This window comes from Drosophila tropicalis, unplaced genomic scaffold, assembly GCF_018151085.1.
Source record: "Drosophila tropicalis isolate 14030-0801.00 unplaced genomic scaffold, ASM1815108v1 contig_158, whole genome shotgun sequence".
Taxonomy (NCBI): domain Eukaryota; kingdom Metazoa; phylum Arthropoda; class Insecta; order Diptera; family Drosophilidae; genus Drosophila; species Drosophila tropicalis.
The window spans coordinates 6,500,141-6,520,241 of NW_027172602.1; the positions used below are offsets into that span (position 1 = coordinate 6,500,141).

Genomic DNA, 20,101 nt, shown 5'->3' on the forward strand with positions numbered 1-20,101 from the left:
GATGTGTTTTAATTGCAGGTATTATGTGCTCCTTCTCCTCCTTCTACCCGACGTCACACCAATGGCGACACATACAGACATACAGCATATACATAGATAAGATTCCACTCAATCGCATGAAAGAGAGCAATTTGACGCTCTTGCTTTCTCTCTCTCTCCAAACAAAGGCGTGAAGCAAAGTTGATTGAATTTTTTACTCACGCCGATATCACTTCGGCAACGGCTCGGCTCGGAGCTGTGTAGTAGCCGATCAAAATGGGCACCGAGATAATGAGGAGCAGGAGATGATGGGATTCTAGTCCGCTCCTGACAAATAGGCACCAGCCTTAGATTTCTCTGTGTATGTGTGTGTGTGTGTGCGACACTGTCTTGGTACGCAGATCTTTATGTCTTTGGCTGGTGTTGTTTTCTATTAAAATTCTTCTTTCTGTCTCTCACTCTCTTAAAATATTTCTTACCTAGCACTGTCTCTCTTTCTCTCTCTCTCTCTCTCTGTCTGTTGAGGGTTATCATTCTGATACCAAATCTGCGACAATATTTTTGATATCAGCTAAAAAAATGACGTTACTCTTTTCACTTTCTTTATGGTAATTGTGTGTTTGCAATTTGCTCGCTTTCAACTAGATATACCGTTATACATTTTACCATTAGCTAAACAAATCTATAGTTTATTTATATATATATATATATTTATGTACAAATGAATGTACCTATATGCACCTATGTAATAGTCTATCTACCCCTGTGATATACTGTAAACTAATTATGTACGGTTTTTTTTTACTATTTTATAAAGAAAACTAAACTAGAACTATTAGCCAGAGTTCTATAACAATTGGAATGTTATATGGTTTGTTCTATACATTCTATATTTTTGCTACTTAATATTCAAATATGTATGTATGTATGTATGCTTAAGAGATATTCTTTATGGAGATGAAACCCAGCTGCATTCAAAATTAATGTATTATACATGTTAAAAAGAATTATCATTCAAAGTTTTCATTTATTTCTACCATGAAGTGAGCATTTTGATAAATTTTCAGTACTGCATTGTTACATCCATGATAAAGGACAAACGATATCCCTTTACATACATACATACATAGGGGAATACTGTCGAATACCCAGTTTGTATTTGTTTTACTTTTACTCCAAATTGAATAATGAGAGACAGATTTTTAATGGAATCTAAGCCCGATAAAGGGAAAATGTATTTAGGAACGGGGGGACAAAACTAAATGATTCAAAGTACCAGTTATACAACCTACTATTGTTTATCTAATATATGTAAGAATGTATATATGTATATGTAGCTATAAATTACATTGGTATTCTTATTTTCTTTTGTCAGAGGGTTTTTGGCTTATTTTTAGCATTTAAATTTCAAATAAATTCTACTTATATATTACCAATTATAAGTAAGTATATACACTAAGCAAACTCGGAAACGAAAAACGAGAAATATTTCTTAACATTTTCTCAAACTCGAACTCAGTTTGACTTTATAATAAATTAAAAACTTTTTTATGAAATGGTCATGAATTAGGGATCATTAATTAAATCGTTTTTCGTTTTCGAGTTTAGGTGGGAGATCTATTGAAGATAATGTTTTTAATCGGTAACGCGAATGAAAACTAAAAAAACTTCTATATATTATAATATTCTAATTATAAATACATTAAGCTACAATTAATGTAGGACAATTTGTATATAGAGATTATGTAGATACTTAAATTCTACTTACTACAATGTTTAAAGTAGATAAATATGGATTCTATAATTTTACTGTTTGCTATGTATTTCTTTTTTCAAAATTTCTATTTACTCGTTTTAATTCATTTTCATCTTTTATTTTGTGAACAAACCAAAATCAAACTGGTCACGAAATTGGGAAAAGTGTTTGTTATTCGAATCGATTTAGAAAATGCATTTACAATGGATTTGGAAAAGCATGTGAATATATTTGAATGAGAAAAGATTTTGTAATCTCTTTTTTTTTTTTTTTAATTACATTTTTGTGAGTTAATGTTTTTATAAATTGTTGATTTTATAGTTGATGCGCTGTTTTGAATTCAACGCTAGATCAAATAAATATTTTTACAACTACTTTTTCTTTCAATTAGAATGGAATTACAATTTTCTGTACAAAATACACAAATCCTTGGACTCGAAAGTATTATAAAGGAGCAGTAATCGATATTGTTTTCTATCGTTTTGGCCCGTAAGTTTGTTGTTGGTTGTTTGTTTCTTTGTTGTTGTTCTTGATTCGGAAATATAAGTATATCATATATATATATATTTTAAATATATAAAAAAAAAACGTATATTTTTGTGGTAGTAAGTTTTGACCTAAATACACATCTGCATTAATATCGTAAAAAAAAAAAACTGTATTACATTTAAATGTAGGTAATAATTGTAGATAATATATAAGTAAGTAATAGTTAAATCGGATACATATATGTAAGTATATATATAGGTATATATCTTTGAATATAGTTGGCTGCTTAAAAAAAGATTGAATCAAAAATAACATAAAGTCCAAAGTGTTAACTAAAGAATTTCATTTGTTGTCTTTGCACGATTTTTGGCCACATATCGGATTATAATAATTAACAATTGAAACTTATAGCTAAAGATATAATATGAAGGTATGTATATCTTCCACATTCATACAATATCTTTGAGCTGATAAGCATTTTAGATACTATTGGACAAACAGTTATCTTTGGATACTTACTCAGTGGACTCAACCGTGGGCGTTGTCGGCATTATCATCAATATGCAGTTCACGAGAATAGTGGTTATGATAAATAACGAAAATAATGGATGCACTAAAATATAAATGGCCACACGACGTATCGGATTGAATGGATCGAGCAGCCACATTGCTTTTGATGCAGAAAAGCGAAAAATATCTTTTCCTTTGCTTACAACTACGAATGTCTGTGGATAGATAGATCAAGACATCGATATCATCGATGTAGTTACATTCGTACATCCACTTATCGCTGATGACAATTGATGGTGGTGAATCGCCGTCACTTACCAATACATTGCTGTAGTAGGGATCGATATCCTCGAGAGGAGTGGAGGCCAATTCCGGCGGGAAGCTGCCCTGCAATCGAACAGGTATTGGCACACCCTGTTCAAGTGTAGGATCCGGTTGTGGACCTTCATCCTCGTCCTCGTCATCATATCGGATCTGTTGTTTGTTCAGTTCAGTGTCAAAGTGGTCACAGTTGTCAAGTCGAATTTAGATGTCGTACGTGATTGTATTTTGGGAATAGAAATTGAAGCAACAATTCAGAGATTAGCCTTACATCCAAATAGATTACCATGTCTATTTGGTATTTTGGGTATATATAGGATAGGGTATTAGAATTTTACAGTCAGTTTGCTAGAATTTTCTATGTAGAGATCTACGGTAGCATAAATTCGAAAATTTAAAAAAAAAAAAACAAGAAATCAACATGGAAATAAAAAACTCACAACAAAAAAAGGTAAACCAAAAAAGACAACATATAAATTTTTGGACAATTTTTTTGTTTGTGAATTATATTTTTGCATATCATATATAAAGAGATATATAGTATATAGTGTAATGTACAGATTCGGAGAGGGCAACATTGGAGGGCAAAGACATGGGGCCAACATTTGTATGTTGCGGTAGCGAGAAGAGAAGGGGAGGGGGGTTTAATTTTGGAGTGTTTTAAGTTCTCTTTTATACTCTTGCATAGAAAATGAGGTAACAGAGTAATAGGGAGAGAGTGAAGGAGAGAATTCCTTGTGAGATCTCAATCGGAACTGGTCAGGACAGAGTAATCTATTATGGCTAAAGAAACTAAGGAACAGAATGGATATCACGTATACGATAAGTAAGATAAATTTAATATAATTATATTCATTTAAAAACGGACTTAGAACAAACATTTTGAAGCTTGGCAAGTGTATAAAAAATTCGGTAAACCGAAATTAAATAGAAAACCAATTTCATTAATTGCTTTCTTTCGAAAGTGTGTGGTATGCATAATCGAAGTTGAAAAACTCTTGGTGTAGTTTTCTTCTTCTTTTTCATTTTTGGGGTTTTCTGATTCATCAACATTATTGTTTGGAAAGAAAGACAAAAAGGTTGCTGAAAAAGTTGGAATAGAAATAAAGCAAAAAAGGAAATCAATAATAGAAAATGAATAAGAAGATCGGACATGCCAAAACAAAAGTTATTATTTACAGAACAGTGTGGGAAAACGGTTGTTTTTGTAAGTAAGTGTTAGTAAGTCTATGTGAATGTTACAGTGTTGAAAAGCATTTAAAAGTAACAGACAATGTAATTGAATGTTCAATTTTACAGCCATGCAGAGACATTCATTCTTCGGTTGCCCAATCAATTTTAGTTAATACACACACACACACACACACACACACACATACAGACACGCACACACTCACGCACACATATCGAAAGTAGTTTTTACTTTCAGCATGCAATGCCCAAAAGTAAAGGCAAAAAGCCACACAAAAGAAGAGAAAAGAAAAGCAAAAATGTCTAACGTCATTTTATGTTCAACTTTGTTGGTCTTATATACCATATAGAAGTCTGTATCTATGTGTATGTGTGTGTGTGTGTGTGTAAAAAATAACAAAAATTCCATAATAGTTGGCTGGCCTGGCCTGTCCTGGCCCAGCTTGGCTTGGCGTGACAATTAGATTGTATATATATGTATATGTGTGTACAAGTGATTGTGTGTGTGTGTCTGTGTATGAATGTTGACTTTGACGCAATTGCGAGCCCTGAAAAAGGAACCCTGGAGTTGCTTCCAGTGTCCCGGCTCTGGTGGTGGCGCGTTTGGTCTATATTTAAACTAATAAAAGGCGAACCACACACTCAAACACACACACACTAAAACACAGCTGGTTTCAGCCGGACAAAAAGATGCTTCTAGTTTGGCCTTCGCTTCTTGATTACAAAATTTTTGACGCATTTCAAACGAATGACAAAGGCATGCAGAATCCCTAACCCACCTACTCACGCATAGACACACACACACACACACACACACCCACGCGTACAGATTAACACATTTGCACACACACATTCGCACTAATTTTACATAGTAACTGTATGCATATGTATTTAACACTAAGAAAACACTACAAAATATTTCAATTGATTAACAAACTAATAAAAATAAATAGATTTTTCCACTACCATCCGAAAATGCAATTATTATCGCAACTAATCAATTGATCAATTTATTATAAAGGCTTAGATATATTTATATAAGTTCTTATCGATACTTCAAACATTTCTGAAAGAGAGTTTTCCAGACAATTTCCCACTTGCTTGTCATTTTAGGGATAATCGAATAAATGCTGATACTCCATTTAAGAAGTCACCTTGATTAGTCACTTTCGAGACCTTTTGTTAGTTAACAAATGATTGAAAAGAAGACTCAAAAATTGCTTTTTTATATGTTCTAATTAAGATTTGTTTAAAGTACAAAACAATAATATATAGACCATCACCGTGTATTTAAAGTATGACTCTAAAAAGAATCGAAACTGAATGAAAGAAGGCATCATAAGCAACTTATTAAGAGAAGTCGTGACTAAGATGCTATTATCTCCCGATATAGGAGCCGTTTTTGATCTGAAAATAAGCTTTCCTAAGACAATTATAATTAGAAATTGCCATTTTGGAAGTATCTAATAAAATATGTTACATAAAACACTCCTAAACAGATGACTGTAATGTCAAAATTGATAAAGGATCTGTATTATCTTTAACCTTTGCGATTTTAAATGCATTTTCTGATCTTATAATATGATTTATATAAACTACAACCTAATTTTATTATTGAATCAAAGATGCCAAAGCATTCTCCTCTATAAATTAGAAGCCAAAATAGAAAGAAAATCAAAGTTCAAAAAAGTATTTAAACAAAAAACCTGCATTAACAAACTTTCTTGTAGTTGTTGCTGTTGTTTTTCTAGTTTTTGATAAAAAATTTCAAAAATTTTGTTGTCCATATGTCTTAATGTTTATGCTTTATTTTTGTGTTTGTCCACTTACTCTTTGCCTTTTTTTAGTTTTTTTGTTTTTTTTGTACCATTGAAAAACACTTACAATACAAAGTTGGATTTTAGTTTACCTTTCGAAGCAGTTATGAGTTATTTCTTTTGTTTGTTTTTGTATTTTATATTTTCATTTACAATTAGATGAAAGCAATAGTTAAATTTGCTAGGGCAAATTTTTGACAAATTGCTAACTGTTTATGTTATTTTTGTCGTTGTTTTTTTTTTTTTTTTTTATCATTTTAAGTTATTCTTTTTGTTTTGTTTTTGCAAATCATCAGACAACTGCATAGTATGGTCAAAAGAAATAAATGACCCTAAAAACTAAACCTTTGCCTAAGCATACATAGATACATATGTATGTAGATCTATATAAAAAAAGTGTCCTACATTCTGCACAAGTCAGTTTTTTAAAATTATAGTCATTAGACACAAAAACAACAATGTATACATACATATATAGGTATATAAGTTTCCACTTGTTGGAAACATCTAATACACACTCACACATACAGAGACACGCATAGAAAATGGTTACACGAAAACATAATAGTTAGTATTAGTTAGCAAAAAAAACGTAATATAACATAATACACACACTCGCACGCAACAAAAAGGGGCTTAGAATTGGCTCACATATTACATACAGGGTACAGAGCGGTATTAGAGTTAAGAAAGGAGTGAAATTTACTAAGTAATTACAATACTTATATGTAGTTATAGTAGAGAGAAGCCAAAGTTCAAGTTAGCATAGGTTAGAATAGTTTAGGCGAGGGGTTTAGCTAAAATAAGTAAAGCCAAAAAAGGTGTATATATATATAAAAGAAGCTGGCAGCCTATTCCCTTTGAGAAGTGTACGAATTGTCCTTGACACTAGATAAGCAATAGTAAAAGAAAGTTATTCTAGACATAAATGTCTGCTTTGAGTATTAAACACTTATAGGAACTGACTGAAGAAAGAAAAGGTTTCGAGAAAGGATGAAACCTGCAGCAAATTGTTGCGATAATAGAATGATTTGTTCCTAACTATTAAATGGTTAGCTTCTTTGTATAAAACTCCTCAAAAATTTCAGCACTTGTGAATAAGTATATCGGGGATACATATAAAAGCTATATACAATTTGTTTTTGGTTTTTTTGTTGTTGGTTTGCTTGCAAAGAAGGAGCGGAAAATAAACAGGTAATGGAAATTGGCGAAAATATACGATTTACATTTACATATACATATGCATATGTTGAGATATAAAAACTACTTTGTTTAGTACAATATAGCAAGAAGAGAAATGTGTTTTTTTTTTTTTTTTGGTTTTTGACTAAGTTAGTTAGTTAGTAGGGGTGGTAGGTAAGTATAATTGGTAATAAGTATTTAAGGCATTTACAAATGAAACTAAAAAGTGAACAAAAACACATGGAACAAACTCAAAATGAAAAGAGTACAGAAAATAATGAAAGTATATATATATATATATTATATATGTATAGAATATATATATATATAATATATAGATATTGATTGAAAAAGAAAAGATAATAAAACAACTAAAGTTTTAATTACAATAAATTATTGTAATTCTTTTTTTTCGCTATTATTTGGTTTTTTGTTTAGTTTTTTTTTCTTAAGGTTTTTGAGTTTAAGTCAAGTTTCTTTTGTTGTTGTGGATTGGATATTTTTTTTTTTTTTTTTTTTGTTTATCTGTTCTGAGCAAAAATCTTACTTCTTTTTGTTTTTTCTTGCGACCATATTGCGGCTGAAAGAAGATTTTGGTAATAGATTTGGGTTTTTGGTTTTGATTTGAAGTATCGTAAAGAAAAAAAAAATATAGTAGAAGAAGTAGAAGAGAAATGTTGTTTTTTTGGTTTTGTTTTTTTGTTTTTTATATAAATATTTGTAGTTAAGTTGTTGATGTTGCAAGCGCCAAATTCGCATTCATAATTGATTATTAATTTATTCATTATACGATTATTATTTTTTTTTTTTTGTGTTATTGATTATTTTTGTTTCCAGTCAGCAGCGCGCAAAAGTATCATTTGAGAGCGTTCAAAAAGGTAGAGAAAAAGTTGTAAATAAAACGGGAAAAATTACACGAATGAAAAGTGGAAAAAAAAAACAAACAAAATATTAAACAATATACATATGTATATATAATATTAATTACACATACATATGTATGCATGTATTTAATATATTTTAATATATATGTATGTATATATTTATAGATTGCAAGTTACATATATTGTATATATGAAATTGAAAATTATGATTTTAATTGAGTCTCAAGAACCGACGACACTCTCATAGTCTATATATACTATTTATTTATACTAAAAAAATGTTCTATGTTATTTTTCTTTTACTTTTTGTTTTTAATTTAAGCGCTATAGAGAGATGATTTTTAGGGGACACTTTAACGATTCTTACGAATTTAGGACATAGACGGATGATAGCGAGAGCAAGAGACAGAGACAGAAACAGATATTAGATATATAGAGAGACAGACAGAGAGAGAGAGAGAGAGAGAAAGTGAGAGATAGAGAAAGAGAGAGGGCGAAACAGATAGAGGTAAGTAGGACGTAGGAAACAGTGAACTAAGATTTGTTGGTGCACGCATGATATGATCCACTGTATATACACATCTATATATATATATGTATATACATATACCCTTGCAGAGAAGAAATAGATCTCTAAACGAATAACAATAAATTGAATAGATATTGTATATTTCATAGAGAGAATTGGTTTGGTTTCCAATTAACAATAACGAACACTAGGATCTTTTAACCCTTAGTTGGTACTTATATTGCTTGGCTAAGGTTCAGCTGGTGGACAGCTCTTTAGAGGTCCCTCATAGACCGATTATAATGCCAACTGGGATGCCTAGTGAATGTTTATATCTCTTAGGATATAGAGATGTTTGGAAATTGATATCTTCTTCGTTCAAGTTGCATCCAAAAGTGAGTTCAATAGACAGATAGGCCGAATAATCTCTTTCATTTTATGTTTTCTGCAACTAAAGGCAGTTAAAAGGGTTAAATGTGTTCGGATTAGTGGGTGTAAGGCCCCTCTAAGTAGAGTCCCATCATATCAATAGAGAGGCATCTGCAAGTGTATATGTATATGTAGATATAGGTATATATGTTCTTTGGTGTGGTTTTGGATTCAAATTAATTTATTTTTCGTAATGGATTTGAGTGCTTCATTTCATTTCAGTTCACTGGTCAAATGAGTCGCAATAATATACACAATGAATTGTTGTCAACAGTATTTTATTTTTCAAGGGAGAAGAAAATTTCAGATTTTCATTTCAATGTTGATTTCGATTGTTGGATCTCTAGAATGCATTTGATTTGTTTCTTTGCATGATGTATTTCGTTTCATTTGTTTGGCGATCTATTTACACGGAGTTTCGTTTCTTGTTGTGGTATGTTGAGATGTGTGCACTGAGAGGTGTGCCCTTTGACCCACACAGACAGATGTCAAGTCGAATTTAGGGTCGACAACCCGAACAGAAAAGAAAGTGATGAAACAAAAAATTCAACAAAACACAAATGATCAAAATAAAGAGACAGAGAGAGAGAGAGAGACAGAAACTAAAGCAAATTGTAAACCAATGGAAAATATTATCTTTTTCTTGTTTTTGCCTTTGTTTTTGTTTTGTTTTTTTTTTTTTTTTTGTAAACGGTAAAGGTATAGAATTAATTACAGATATTACAGAAAATACAATTAGAACACGATTACGAAGCCAATAGAATACACATTTTTGTTACTTTTTATCAATTGAAACAAACAAACAAACATACAACAATTATGTCAGGAAAATGTTGGATAGTAAATACGATTACGGCGATTATAGGAATAGATAGGGAAGTAGGGAATTACAATGCAGAATAGAAGAGAAAAGAAAAATGAAACGAACAAAAAAAAACAAAACAGAGAATGAAAAATACTTTTAAAATTTTGTTGTTATGGTATTTTGGAATTTTGAAAACTCAAAACGTATATTTAAAAATAAAAAGAAAACTGTAATAATAATCAAAAGTATTGAGACAGAAATATATGTATACATATAGAGAGAGACAGAGAGACAGAAGAGTGGTGAGTGGTGGAAGGAGGGGACAGGGGGGCCAACAGTGCTAGTGCTGAATATATGGAAGAATGTTCTGCCATGATTATAAGGGGACAAGCTCACAGAAGATGATTGATTCTGATTTAGATTCTGTTTCTGATTTATATTATATATTAATAGTCATTAGCTGCATTGTATATCGATAATATAGTGGCTAATCGGGGGATCGATATACATACATAGATACATATAGAAATATTTGTTCGGAATCTTTGAGATATGAAACTTCATTGATGAATAGATATATATTGAGCGTATGGGAAACTATGAAGAATATATATGCATATAGAACAGAAATTAATTGATGAGGTAATACAGAAGATACATGTCCTTATTAATTATATAGCTTAGATTTTTGGATGGGGTTTGATTATATACATAGACGCATAATATAGACATAGATATAGATATATGTATGTAAATAGGATAGGTAGGGTAAGATAGATTCATACGAGATATCGTACAATAAGTGGTTAATGTCTTTTTTTGGGATTATGTAAGTATGTATATATTTGTATGTAAATATTGTATATCTATGTATTTGTATCTGATATGTATGTATGTATGTATGTACAGCATATACATATGTAAGTATGCAGAATGTAAAGGTTTCGGGGATATAATTATTATAATTATTAATATAATTAGACATTTTTTTCAGAAAGTTTCAGAAAGTTTTGCTTGAAGCACAAACAGAAGCTTATTTAGTTTAAAGTAGCATTAATCGATAAACCTATACTAAGTATTTATACATATGTATGTACGCATGTATGTATTTGTTTTTAGAGTTTTTGATTGTTTAATATGTAGATATATGTATATATATACATAGGTACATACATATGTATACCGACTGTCAGGTAATTGGGGGGAAAGTTGAAGATACACATAATTGTTTACATACATTGAGCGCATAATAATAATAATAATACATATAATATTATATCTAAACGAAAAACAAAAAAAAAAAAAAAAACAATATATATAATAATATAAGAGAGATATCGATATATGTATATATATTTCACAATAAATTAAAGATAAGTTTCATATAATTCGAAGAAAAATGAGAGTCAAAAATAAGGATGGACAAATATAGAAACGTAAAAAGCATTCAGTTATAAATAATTACCACCTCTCCCTCGGCTCTCTTTCTTTCCAGCTCCTTTTGCTTTTCATGTTCAGCGGCAATGCGTTGTTCAATTTGCACCAATGATTCGCGGGTAAAGGGACGGAACAAACTGCGTTCTTCCTCAGATATCGAGTCGGAATCTTCTGTCATTGTCTATGCGGCCAACGATGAGAGCCTTAGATTTCCAAGGCCTGTAAAAAATGTGCGACAGAAAGATCCACAAAAAACAAAAAAGGAAACCAAAAAGAAAACAAAACAAAATGTTCATATTCATTTCACACACTCCCAATTTATAGAAAATTACCCATTCGCGACATATATAGCCACATATTAGATACATTTATATGTAATTACTGACAGGGAAAAGAAAATAAATTTGATTTTACTTACATGAGGCACATGGATGTCGCCTGCTACATTAAAGCTACAACTATATCCGAGGCGCCATGTTCGAGTAGCGCCCACCGCTTAGCACAATTCTAAAAATATATCAAAAATAGAAGGAAAATAACACGTTAATGTTTCAGTTCGATATATATTGTATTCATATACCCAACCCATTGGTGCTTTAGACATGTACTCTATTTCATTAAATGATTATCTGTTTCAATTAAATGAAAGCCTTGACGTAGTTACATATACATATGTTATTTTTATCAATCAGAGACAAAGAAAAATATATTGAACCTAGGTTAATTGGCTTGGTTTTTTGCTTGTTTAGATGTTAGTAAGAGTAATAGTTAATTATATATAGCAATCAGTTTTGTCATCAGGAGACTTTGCTAGAGAACCATTATGGTTGGGAATCGCAACTCAATGGCCTTTTTGAGAAACAAGACGTTTAGGTTTAACCACATACGAGGTGATGGCTCATGGCTAACTTAAGCCACCAATTAAACCAGATACATATAGATGCATCTGGAAACATTCCTTGAAATGGTCAAGCTTAAGGCGTGGGATAAGTATTTTAAAGTTAATCAATATTTTCAAATGGCTTTTATCCTTTTTATGTTACTTCAATCACATGCATATGTAATTATGAGCATTTAGTAGTTTTGTGTTGCCTACTTTTGGGCAAAAAGAAAATGCAATATGGAAAGAGCATTTTGTTTTACTTTACAAGCTTACTGTCACAAAAGAGTAATTAAATTAGCGGCATATAATTTGACGATTCCCGGCAACCGATAAAATCGATAAAAATAAAAAAGAATCGAGAAAGTAAATTAAAACGCTAAATCAAAGATAGGTAATTAAAACAAGACAACAAGAGCAATAAAACAGAGAAGAAGCAAAATCAGTTAGTGGAACCAGTTCTCAAAATTCTCTCTAGCCCCTCTCTTGCCATCACTCAGTTTCCTCCTCTCTTCCTCTCTCACTGGTGTTCGCTCACGCTCTCTCTCTCTCTCTTTTTCTCTCTCTCACTCTTATATAAGCAGCCTCCACTAAGGTCAAAGCACTCTTTCAGTTGCTTTTTGGCATGCCTGTGCGTGTGTGAGTGTGTGTGTAAGTAGGTCAGTTCGATATTTCGCCTCTACATAACCAAATATATGTATTTCATATATTACATTCGTGTGTGTGTGTGTGTGTGTGTGTGCTCGTATTTGTTGTTTCATTCAATATTATGTGGTTATAAATGTACAAATTACAAATCATATTCCATCGTTGTTCGCATTTGCTTGATGTTTTCCTTTTGCCAAAATGATGACTCATATTTACAAAAACTCACACACGCCGAGAAACCAAAAAGCCAGAGGCCGCAATAGCACACAAACTTTGAGGAATGAGAGTTAAATGGGAGGCAATAAAAATGTGCAGATATATTGGGAAATTTGAAAAATTGTTTCAAAAATTCCAAACGTAACGAAATTGAATGAAATTCTCCTTGTTGGTCAATGAATTTTACATTTTACAAGAGAAATCGTCCTGCCTGTCTTACGTTTCCTCTTTAGCACTCTCTATCTCTTGCTCTCTCACCCACTCATTTCTCTATCTCTCTCTCTCTCTCCCACTCTATTGCACTCTCTCTGCCCTGTCTGTCAAATATTTCTCTGGCTGTTTCGGTTACTTTTTCTGGCTGCGCTGTGAGAGAGAATCAAAGTTTGCTCTCTTTGTCTTTGAATCCCGCTAGCCCTGTCTATGACTGTGTAACGACAATGTAATATTGTGTGTGTGTGTGTGTGGAATGTTTCCTTCTTTTAACGAAACTATGGTCTGTGTGTGTGTTAAGGAATTTAAGTTGTTGAGTGGCTGCTAGAACGGTAAAAGTTTGCCCTCCAAAATATCATCTGAAATGTCACAAAAAAAATAAGTAGAAAAAAATGAAGCAAGAAATAAAAACGGTTAAAAGAGAGAAAGCAACAGAAAAAGCATGTAGAAACTGATGTAAACTGTTAAAAGAAATCATTTTTATTGCCTTTCATATCCGTTTGTAGCAAGTACATAAAGTATTTACTATAAATGTCCTCCAACAGTTCTCGATTTGAAATACAAGAGTTTGGAAAGTTACTGACATTCTTACAGTATTTTAGAAATATTTCAAGGAAAATCACTTTGAAATGGAGAAAAAGCGTTTTAACAGAGAGCCAAATAAGTTCATAACGTTTTAACGTATTAAATATTGATTTAAAGAACTAAATACAGCCCGGAATGTGATCCCTGCTCCATCTCTTCTCACCACATCTATGTATCAATAAGATCAAAACTATTTTTTAGCCTAATGAAATTTCATATAGTCAGTTTTTGATATATGTTAGTTACTTTCTCATTAAAGTAATTATAAAAATTGGTTTTTTGGTGTTAAATTCACTAAATTTTTTGTAAGAGGCTCTTGGAGCTTCTTTTTTAATCATTTGTCTGTGTTGTTTCTAGAAGCTTTTAAATATTTAGCTTTCCATAGATCGAATCTTTGGCAAATAAAATCACGAAGACTGAAGAAATGAGTTTTCTTTATCAATTTCCAGTTAGAAAGTGTTTATAGAGGAAGGAAATTTTCACGGCAAAAACTGATGAAAACTGATTTGAGAAACTTATATAATTACATTTCCTTTTGTTTACTGAAACTTACCGTTAATCGATGTCAATCGATGTTGCGTTTTGCTGCTTGCCTCTTTAACAATAATTTTGTTTAATTTTGTTTTAATTGCTGATGTTGCTATTGATGTTGTTGTTGTTGTTGTTGTTCTTGTTGTTGTTGTTGCTCACACATTTACATGCACCAACACACACGCGAGAGACACACACACACATACGGAGACGGAATGAAGTAAAATTGAAGCAGAAAATGTTGTTGTAGTTGTTGTTGTTGCTGTAGCTGTTGGCTATGTTGTTGTTGCTGTTGTTGCTGTAGTTGCTGTAGTTGGGGCTATTGATGTTGTTGCTATTGTTTGCTATTATTTGACTTATTTTTTATCTTTGTAATTATCTTTGCTTTAATTCTGAAGACGACGCGTTGCAATTAGTTTAGTTGCTGTTGCTATTAATGGATTGTTTGGTTGTTTTGTTGTTTTTGTTTATCAGTTAAAGGTTTTTGTTGTTATTGGTTTGGAATTTTATTATAATAAATACTAATTATTCGTTATTATTATTGAGTTTTGTTTTTATTAAATTCTACGTTTCTTGATTTTGCTTTTATTTTTATACTTAATGGTTCTTTTGTTTTTTGACTTATTTTAATTTAGCAAACGTCGCCTGCAATTACACGAATAATTTGCTTAACTAAAGGCCATAAAACTGCAAATTTATGTTATGTTTAATGAACAATAAAAACTAACAAGTGTGATTGACAAGTGAATTTCCCTTGCTTCCCTTCAATAAGAACCAGCACAGGGGAAAAAAGTAAAAAGGATCTTTAGATTTAGGTGTACAATTATATAATCTTGTACTTAAATATATTTAAGTATGTATTTCTTTTGTTATTCAAATTGTTACTAAGCTTTGAAATAATTTCATAAGTTCATGTCCTTTTGTTTGCCTTTGCGGCGAAAAGCGGAAACCACCTCAGTAAGGAAAAAAAAAACACAGACATGGGACAGCCACTTTTCCGAGGGTAATGAAAAGCATAAGTAATAAAGGAAAAGTGTTAGTGTTAGTTTTCTTTGCTCTGGGGCCGGCTAATCAATGACTTCTCGAATATTTCATAGTTATTAGGTGTTCATAAACTTTGATGCTGCGTTTGTTTTTTTTTTTTTTTTTTCTTTCGTTTTTGATGTTATTAATTATTATCTTTGTTCATCACAATAATGTTTTTTCATCTCACTTTTGTATTTTTTGATTTTTAGCACAAGAAAAAAAAAGGAAATGTGGATTTTTTTTTGTTGGTGTAAAAATCGTAGAATAATTTCGCGCGCACGTGAAATTTCACACAACCAGAAAGAGGAAAAAGAGAGAGAGAGAGGGAGAAAGCGAGAGAAAGGCAAAACGAGATTGTGGCAGATTGGAGGACAGCGTACGCGAGAGAAAGGGAGAGAGAGAGCAAGGGAGAGCAAACGGAAACCAACATCAAACGACGGGGGATAAAAAAAAACTAGAAAAGGCTGCACCAATTTGCTGAATTCGCCGCAAAACCAACAAGCAAATGCTACGCTATCCTCCACCCTTCATTCCCATCCTTCCATTAACCAACCAAACCCCTCGCGCAACCCTCGTGCTGTTCCACCCTGCCCTCTACTCTATTACTCGTTGTCAACACAACTTTTGTTGTGCCACTTTTGCCTTTGCTTTGGCTTTGGCTATTTTTAGGTCATCATTTGAAAAACGAGAAATAAAAAAGCTAAAAAAAAAAAAAAATAAAACACTTACAACGAAACATTAACAAAACAGCAATAAAAAACAACAACAACGAACAAAAAAGAAAATCAAATATAATAGAACTGCATACAATTTGTTGCCTACTTTTGCGGGCATTTCTGCCTTAGCTCAATTGTAGTTTCTGTTCCTTTATGTGTTTTTTGCGGTCAGTTTGATATTGAGGAATGCCGTTATTATGCATATGGAAATATGCTGATCATTGTGACAGTTCGTATTGACCTACATTATGTGCCTGGCGCATAGTTTAAAGTTGAACAATTTTGTTCAATCTCCATTAAATTTTCTACGTCCTTTTCCAAATACTTTCCACATTCCTCTTTACATGTGTTAGTGTGTCTTGTGTGTGAGCGAGTGTAAGTGTGTGTTTCTGATACTTTTCGTATGCGTAATTTAATAAGTTATTTATAAAGCAATTTGGGTTATGTAAATTTCTCTATTGAGACAACAATCAAATGTACAAACAAATGGCCAGAAATAAATGGAGTATTGCGTGGTATAGTCGACCTAAACGTGGTGGGGTGGGGTGGTAAAGGACATTAAGAAGGAGCTGAAGCAAGTCTAAGAGAAAGTGCGATGGTTAACTTTAAAATTTCCTTTAACCCAATGAACATTGCACAATATTCTATTGTTGAACTTACATATGAAATGTTCTTCTACTTATATTTTTTAGTTCATTTGTTCCTAGGTATATATACATATGTACATGCATATATAAGATATAAATTATATTTTTTCCTTCATTTTTTGTTCTTGTTGTAAGCGCCAAGGCAATTTGCTTGTTGTCCCTTTTTAAGTCTCGTTTGGTGGCCTCGTCCGCATGCCCCATTCCCGCAGTCCCCTTTCCACCCAATTTGCTTCCTTTGGCCCCTAATACTCATGCTATTCGTTTCGTTTGTCGTTGTCGTCGTCGCTCGCTTATATTCGCGCACCAAACACGAAACGAACCGAAAGGACACGAAACACGCGCGACGCTTAGCCAGTTAGCAAGGCGCCAGCTCTGACTAGGACAGTGCACCTATCCCCGTCACCCGTAACCCGTAACCCCTAACCCCAAAACACGAACCTCCTCGACGTAGTCATACCACCTCCTTCCATGCCGCCAAGCTACTGCTCCTGCTGCCGCTGCTGCTTCACAAATGTTTGTTGTTGTTGTTGTTGTTCGAGTTGAGTTAAGTTGAATTGTGTTGAGTTGAATTTTCGTGCCAGCGCAGACGCTCCTTTAGCAACAGAAAAAAAAAGAAAAAAAAGGCAGCCAGCAAGAAAAGGGAAAAGGACATGACAGATACACATAACCTAAACAGCAGGCGAATGCCGCAGCAACAGCAACAACAACAACAATAAAGGACAAACCAAGTCACGAAAAATCGAAAGTCCACAAGACACACACACACACACACACACGCACAAACACTTAATACGTATATTTGTATGGAGTATAATATATATGTATATATATATATATATACAACTCCACTTCGTTTAGCCATTCCATGTGTGGACTTTGCTCAACTCCCTACCCCAATCTTTGACTCCCTCCTTTCTTCTCTCCCTCCCCCCTATCACTCTGTCTCTCTCTTCCCTTTCCTTAAGCGCAATCTTCTTTCTTGCGTTTATTTTGTTGGGGAAAAAATCGTTGCCTACTTTTGCGGGCTGTTAATATTTTTCCTGCTTTTTCTAGGTATTTTCTTTTTTTTTTCGTTTTGTTCCTCAATTTGTTCAATTCTGATAAACACATGGTGTGTGACGCACACTCAGCAACACACACACATACTCGCACACAAATATATATATACATTTATATATGTATATTTATATACATGTATATACATTCGTGAACTAGGCGTATACGCAACATCCACATTAAGTATACGCCATTCTTTCTATTAACAAACAAAAAAAAAAAAAGCCATGAGGAGAACCAAAAACACTCATATATACATATAGTATAAAAGATATTCTCATATATATATACATTTTTATATATGTGAATATATTTCTCAACTTTCTTGGCGCTTTGTAACACTTTTCATTTGTTTCGTTGGTTGGTTCCGTTCACTATTAAGCAGAAAAAAATTAATTTGTTTGACAAACATTAAAAAAAATGCAATGAAAAAAAAAATCACCAAATTTTTGTGAGAGAAACTTATATAAAGCTTTCTGCTTTGCGTTTCTCTCATTTTTGTTAGTTGGATTCGGGTTTTTTGCACTGCCAAACATATATATCTGCTTATATGTGTGTAGCTCTCTGTATGGAATATCTGCATCTAAATATATTGTAGATTTATTCTGCTGTTGTTTTATATTCGTATTCGTTTAGTTTGATTTTAATTTTTTTTTTTTTTTTTTTTGGTTGTTTGTTATATTTTTCATGCGGATCGCTCAACTAAACTCAAGTTTTTTTTTTTTGTTTGCTATTTTTTTCTTTATTTCATTTCTTTTCTCTGTTCTGTTGTCTGATGTTGATGTTGGTTGCTAGCTACTGCTTTTCGTTACCCGTAATCCGTTCGTCTCCGTGGTTTACTGAAACTGTCAGCTGCCGCAGCGCGTGTGTCTACGCAGAGCGTGACTTTCGTTCAGTTGGACTTCGGCTTTTTGGAGGGAGCTTCGTTGCGGGCATTCGTGTGCCAGTGTGCCAGTTTTTTGTTCACTTGGCTCCTGCCACAGACCTCGTACATACACACGCACACTCACACACACACACACACACGGAGAGAAAAAGCGACAGAGAGAGAGAGAGAGAGAGAGTGAGACAATAAAAACCGAATATGACAGAGACTCGGTCATTGGGACAGGCCCAACAAACAGCAGCAGTAACAGCAACAGCAACAAGGCTAAGGCTGCAAAAAGGACACGAACAAACGTTTCAGTTCTCGAATCCTGCACAAGAGAGAACCCAAGCCAGGGCAAGTCAGGCCAGGACAAGACGAAGCGATCAAAAACGAAAAGAAAGAAAAAAAAAACAACGAAGCGGAAAAAAAAGGAGAGAAAAAAAGCATGGCATACGTCAAGGCGAAAAAAAGCACACACAAGCCAAAGACAAACTCTGAAAGCAGTAAAGCAAAAAACCCAAAAGCAAAAGCATTTCATTTGCAAAGTCATTAGCAACAATATGAGTGCACCAGCACCTAACAGTTCGAATGCCAGGCACACAGACAGGCCAACAGATTCCAGTAATACAGCTCCTTGCCTTTGGCCTGGGCTTGGCCTATGACTATTCCGGCGTAATTAGCTATCAAATGTACGTCAAATAATCAAATTAAACTACTCCACAATAAAAAGGATATAATCCATAAATTGAATATATGTATCATTCGTTTTACAACCTTAAGGATAGGTTAGGTTTTTGCTTTCATTCAATTCCTTTAATCATAATTCGTTTCTTAATAATACATCGTACTATAAAGAAATAGACAAATCACGAAGGCTTTTCTATTCAAATATTAATACCTTAGACTATCGGTGGTTAGATCTAGTTGGATTTAAGGCTGTAAAATGGGGAACTTTGCTCCATAGAGTCCAAAAGTTTTCAAGTTTATAACTTTTAAAAAGTTATCAATACATCCCATACATTAGGGGCCAAAGATTTACTCAGCTTATAGCCATAGATCCGACATGGTATATTAAATTAGAACATTTGTGATTTTTCAAATTTAACCTCCATTGAAGGGCAATGGACATTGGCTATTACTTTGAGCTGCCCTACTTATTATGCTAGGAATTTCAATATTCAAGTATGTACATATTTCTAACAATTTCAAAAGGAAATATAAAGAAGTATTGCTAATTAAATTAAACAAGCTAAATCTTGAGTATAAAAACATTACCAATTTATCATAATCCATCATTAAAAAAAAAAATCCAAAGCATTTGTGAACTGCAACAAATGAATATAAATGAAATAGTTTTTGAATATTGTTTTCGCAAATTTAATGAGGCGAAATATTGGTAAATTAGTTTTC

General features: G+C 32.6%; 1 protein-coding gene across 50 annotated transcripts in view; it reads right to left on the reverse strand.

Annotated features, from left to right (window-relative positions):
- Positions 1-18,678, reverse strand: part of para (paralytic) — a 71,720-nt gene extending 53,042 nt beyond the window's left edge. For 33 of the 50 annotated variants that reach the window (XM_068297668.1, XM_068297678.1, XM_068297640.1 and 30 more), the window contains exons 1-7: positions 18,636-18,678; positions 14,401-15,023; positions 11,727-11,815; positions 11,337-11,527; positions 7,793-7,825; positions 3,053-3,208; positions 2,744-2,949 (exon numbers count right to left, since the gene is read on the reverse strand). In XM_068297668.1, the coding sequence (XP_068153769.1) occupies positions 2,744-2,949; positions 3,053-3,208; positions 7,793-7,825; positions 11,337-11,486 (545 nt within the window). In that variant the 5' untranslated portion in view covers positions 11,487-11,527; positions 11,727-11,815; positions 14,401-15,023; positions 18,636-18,678. The remainder of the gene's footprint in view (positions 1-2,743; positions 2,950-3,052; positions 3,209-7,792; positions 7,826-11,336; positions 11,528-11,726; positions 11,816-14,400; positions 15,024-18,635) is intronic. The other 17 variants (XM_068297583.1, XM_068297454.1, XM_068297693.1 and 14 more) reach the window with 3 other exon arrangements.
- Between the last annotated feature and the right edge of the window lie 1,423 nt (positions 18,679-20,101).